The 5109-nt window shown below is 55.1% G+C and overlaps 1 protein-coding gene across 1 annotated transcript in view; it reads left to right on the top strand.

Annotated features, from left to right (window-relative positions):
* Positions 1-4390, top strand: part of POLR2E (RNA polymerase II, I and III subunit E) — a gene marked incomplete at its 5' end in the record, with an annotated part of 6015 nt that extends 1625 nt beyond the window's left edge. The window contains 5 exons of the mRNA XM_035895605.1: positions 2624-2704; positions 2917-2975; positions 3156-3234; positions 3687-3766; positions 4079-4390. Coding sequence (XP_035751498.1) covers positions 2624-2704; positions 2917-2975; positions 3156-3234; positions 3687-3752 — 285 coding nt within the window. The remainder of the gene's footprint in view (positions 1-2623; positions 2705-2916; positions 2976-3155; positions 3235-3686; positions 3767-4078) is intronic.
* Between the last annotated feature and the right edge of the window lie 719 nt (positions 4391-5109).

Below are 5109 nucleotides of genomic sequence, written 5' to 3'. Positions count from 1 at the left end.
TTACCGCACCCTGGGGATGCTCTCCAGTGCTGCTTTAGGTTAACAAAAGCTGGGAATTTCCTTCCAGATAAAATCGCTAAAGCCTGTTGTACCTTAATATAGGAGCTTGCTTAGCAGGCAAGCGCATCGCATTTAACCGGAATGAGTGGTTCTGGTCATAGAATCACAGAATTGTTTGGTTGGAAAAGACTTGTAAGACTGTCGAGCCCAACCGTACCTGTCCACCAGTAAACCCTGTCCCGAAGCACCGCATCTGCCCAGCTTTTAAATACCCCCAGGGATGGGCACTCAGCGGGGGCAGCCCGTTCCAGTGCCCAATAACCCTTTCAATGGAGAAATTTTTCCTAATATCCAATCTAAACCTGCCCTGGCACAACTTGAGGCCGTTTCCGCTCGTCCTTCTGGCCCCAGAAGAACAGCGAATAGCCCATCAGGAGGCTGATTTGCTAGTGGTCAAGAGGTCTGTGCCCTCCTTGCCTGCATAGCTGTATCGGTGTGAGCGCGAGTGCGGTGGTTCCACGTTTGCAGTGAGTGGTGTTCACTGAGGAGCAGGTCTGAGCAGAGGCAGGGTTGTCCCAGAGCAGTGCTGCAGCCTGACAGACCTTTCCCTTCTCAGTCCCTGGTAGATATGGCTCCCAATGGGGGATGAAAAGCTGGACATGAGCCGGCCATGGGCGCTGGCAGCCCAGAAGCCAACCCTACCCTGGGCTGCATCCCCAGCAGCGTGGCCAGCGTTGAGGGAGGGGATTCTGCCCCTCTGCTCTGGGGAGACCTCACCTGGAGCCCTGCGTCCAGCTCTGGAGCCCTCAGCACCAAAAGGACATGGAGCTGTTGGAATGAGGCCAGAGGAGGGCTACTAAAATGATCCAAGGGCTGGAGCCCCTCTGCTCTGAGGCCAGGCTGGGAGAGTTGGGGGTGTTCAGCCTGGAGAAGGGAAGGCTGCGGGCAGAGCTGAGTGCAGCCGGTCAGTACCTAAGGGAGTATTGAATACCTATAGGAAAGATGGGGAAAACCTTTTTAGTCGGGCCAGCTGTGACAGGACAAGGGGTAATGGTTTTAAACTAAACCAGGGTAGGTTTAGACTGGATCTAAGGAAGAAATTCTTTACACCGAGGGTGGTGAAACCCTGGCAGGGGTTGCCCAGAGAGTGGGTGGAGGCCCCATCCCTGGGAACATCCCAGGCCAGGTTGGACGGGGCTGTGAGCAACCTGATGTGGTTCAAGGTGTCCCTGCTCCTGCAGGGGTGTTGGGCTGGGTGACCTCTAGGGGTCCCTTCCAACCCAAAACATTCTGTGATTCTATCATTCTATTCGGGCTGTGGGGCTGGTTATGTTGTGTTCAGAGGAAGACAGGATGCACACCGAGAGGACACAGGGTTGGAAATGGGCTGGTGGAGGATGCGGTTGTGGCCAAAGCAGCTCTACTGCTGTAGGTCTTGTAGGTCTGAGTTTGATGCTCTCCTGCAGTCTCAGATTCAGCACAAGGAGACCCAAACCACCTCTAGAAGGTTGGAAATAGCTTCATTATTTCCAGATATGCACCTCAGTGGCATTCCCCAGCTCAGCCTCGCACCCTGGGGATGCTCTCCAGTGCTGCTTTAGGTTAACAAAAGCTGGGAATTTCCTTCCAGATAAAATCGCTAAAGCCTGTTGTACCTTAATATAGGAGCTTGCTTAGCAGGCAAGCGCATCGCATTTAACCGGAATGAGTGGTTCTGGTCATAGAATCACAGAATTGTTTGGTTGGAAAAGACTTGTAAGACTGTCGAGCCCAACCGTACCTGTCCACCAGTAAACCCTGTCCCGAAGCACCGCATCTGCCCAGCTTTTAAATACCCCCAGGGATGGGCACTCAGCGGGGGCAGCCCGTTCCAGTGCCCAATAACCCTTTCAATGGAGAAATTTTTCCTAATATCCAATCTAAACCTGCCCTGGCACAACTTGAGGCCGTTTCCGCTCGTCCTTCTGGCCCCAGAAGAACAGCGAATAGCCCATCAGGAGGCTGATTTTACCGCACCCTGGGGATGCTCTCCAGTGCTGCTTTAGGTTAACAAAAGCTGGGAATTTCCTTCCAGATAAAATCGCTAAAGCCTGTTGTACCTTAATATAGGAGCTTGCTTAGCAGGCAAGCGCATCGCATTTAACCGGAATGAGTGGTTCTGGTCATAGAATCACAGAATTGTTTGGTTGGAAAAGACTTGTAAGACTGTCGAGCCCAACCGTACCTGTCCACCAGTAAACCCTGTCCCGAAGCACCGCATCTGCCCAGCTTTTAAATACCCCCAGGGATGGGCACTCAGCGGGGGCAGCCCGTTCCAGTGCCCAATAACCCTTTCAATGGAGAAATTTTTCCTAATATCCAATCTAAACCTGCCCTGGCACAACTTGAGGCCGTTTCCTCTCGTCCTTCTGGCCCCAGAAGAACAGCGGATAGCCCATCAGGAGGCTGATTTGCCAGTGGTCAAGAGGTCTGTGCCCTCCTTGCCTGCATAGCTGTATCGGTGTGAGCGCGAGTGCAGTGGTTCCACGTTTGCAGTGAGTGGTGTTCACTGAGGAGCAGGTCTGAGCAGAGGCAGGGTTGTCCCAGAGCAGTGCTGCAGCCTGACAGACCTTTCCCTTCTCAGTCCCTGGTAGATATGGCTCCCAAATACATCCTGGAGCAGTTCCTGCAGCAAGAGCTCCTGATAAACATCACAGAACACGAGGTGAGCGGTGCCAGGCAGCGGAGCAAGGGTGGGATGATCAGTCTGAGCTGGGGCTGGGGCTGCTCCCAGAGCCCTCTTGGTTGGAAGGCTGGGCTGAGTGATGCAGTCATTGTTTTCTTCCTTACAAATGTGCTGCTTCCCCGACGCTGTGAGGAGCCAGGCGCTTCCTCTGGCTTTCTAATCTTACAGCCTCTCTCCCCCACTGTTTACAGTTGGTCCCAGAGCATGTTGTCATGACAAAGGAAGAGGTAACTGAGCTGCTGGCCAGATAGTATCCTTTGTTTGTTCCTTCCCTCCCTGCACGGGTGTGATGCGTGCCCACTTTGGGCTGCAAACAAATACATCTGCGTGCGACAGCTTATTGCTGCGTTGAGTGAGCTGTGCTAACGAACGGGCACCTGGGCCAGCTGTGTGTCCTGCTGGGCGAGCTTCTCCTTGACTCTCTGCACAGTAAGCTGAGAGAGAACCAGCTCCCGAGGATACAGGCCGGGGATCCTGTGGCCCGGTACTTCGGAATAAAGCGTGGCCAGGTAAGGGAGAAGTAGACACAGGCAATGGTTCCCTGTGGGCAGGGCAAGGGGCTGAGGTCCTCTATGGTTTTTCAGAACTCTTGGAGGCAGGAAGGGATATCTCCAGCGTAGGAGCTGTGGTAGGTTAGGTACGAGCGCGTGTAAGCTGAGCAGACTTCTAGCGAGGAGGTAGCGGTCTCGGCTGCCCACTGCACCAGCTGGGAACAGGCAGCAGACATGGCACCAGCCCCGCTCTGTCCTCTCCCATTGCACGGGGGGGTGGCACTTCCATGCTGCACCCCCAGCTGAAGCAGGGAGCTCAGCGCCAGCCGCCTCTGGCTGCCGAGTGCCGCAGCTTTACAGCCACGCTCTCTGGTCTGCGCACGCGCCCGTGTCGGGCAGGGAAGCCCTGCAGGGCACACTCACTGCCGGAAGCTTCTCTCCCTCATGAGCGCCTTCTGTCGGCCTTCCAGGTAGTGAAGATCATCAGGCCGAGCGAGACTGCGGGCCGCTACATCACCTACAGACTGGTGCAGTAACCCGGAGCCGTCGGGTAAGGCGGAGTGCGAGGCCCTCTGGCTAGCGGGGGGCTTTGGGCGGTGCCTCAGACGTACGGGGCTTTCCAGGGTGGACTTGGGAGTGAGCTGCCTCCGGGAAAAGATTACCTCAAAACTTCTAAATTGTTTGTGGAGGGAAGTGGTAGTGAGAGGACAGACCAGAGCAAGGCTTAGTCAGTCTCTCGCCTTACTATCTGCCATTTAGGACACGCCTGTGGGTGTTCAGGGCATCGGTGGGGCTTGGCTGTGAGAGCGGTCCGCTGAGGGAGGCGTGTGGTGACTCACATCCCCAGTTCTCTTTCTTCCAGGTGTGGAAGAGTTGTGTGGCACCTCCTGATCTTCCCGTCCGCGCGCAGTTCACAGATGCTCAGAGACGTCTGCCTTCTCATAGATGGCCAAGAAAATGCTCTTGCCGTGTCGCCTCTATGCAGTTGTGTTACTGGGCCTAATTCCTTGTTTTCCAGCATGGATTTGCTGCAACTCCTTACTCTTCACGAGGCGTCAGGCTGTGGGAGTAACCTGAAGCAACTGATTTGTGCAGGGAGGAAGCGAGTGGAAAAAGGCTTTTGCTTTCCTATTTTATTTATAGGATCTTATTTTTAATAAAGGTTTGTACTCTCGCCGTTCCTCACTGGTGTTCCTCAGCCTCTCCCTGTGCCAAAGCTTCTGGACTTCGCACGTTCCTGTGTTTCTCGTTCTGTTCAGAGTACCCTGCTGCCAAGGCACCGGTGGACTCCATCGTGGCTGAGCCAGGGGCTCACCCTGCAGAGCCATCGGCGCTGTGGTTCAGACTTACCTCGTGCTTACCTTCTCCGTCCTACCTTCTGGCCCTCGCTTTGAGACCCTGGTGTTGGGGTATGGCAATGCAGAGTTGCCTATCGCCCCCCGGTTGCTTTCATCTTAATCTGTTCCTGGTCTCTTGAGGGTTTTTAAACTTAAGTTTAATTCCTGGAAATACTTGGAGTACATCCTTACGGTGCTTGGCCTCCTTGCGGCCACAGGCCTCTGCATCTGGAAGACTCGGATCTCCAGGACAGGCACGGGTTGGAACACACTGATTTTATTTGGTTTTTTGGAAGCGCGTCGATCAGAACACAGCAAAACACGTAACGCCGCGTCATACAGCCGCACGGGCCTGCCCTGACGGACACACGTTACTTGTCCACGCTGAAGTGATGCGCAAAGGGAAGGGCCCCGCTACCGCGTCAAGCTCAAGCGCAGCTTTTGTCCCTCCCCTCGCGCGCATTCACCCGTCGCCCATCCTCGCACGCGCTCGTGGTACCGCCCGTGGTCGCAGTGCTGGCAGCGAGAGGGGGTAGCCGGTCGCCCTCCCCCCCCC

Source organism: Egretta garzetta, unplaced genomic scaffold (genome assembly GCF_000687185.1).
Source record: "Egretta garzetta isolate BGI_Z169 unplaced genomic scaffold, ASM68718v1 scaffold396, whole genome shotgun sequence".
Classification (NCBI taxonomy): Eukaryota; Metazoa; Chordata; class Aves; order Pelecaniformes; family Ardeidae; genus Egretta; species Egretta garzetta.
Note: the sequence above shows the minus strand (reverse complement) of the source record. Positions and strands in the feature narration are given on the sequence as shown.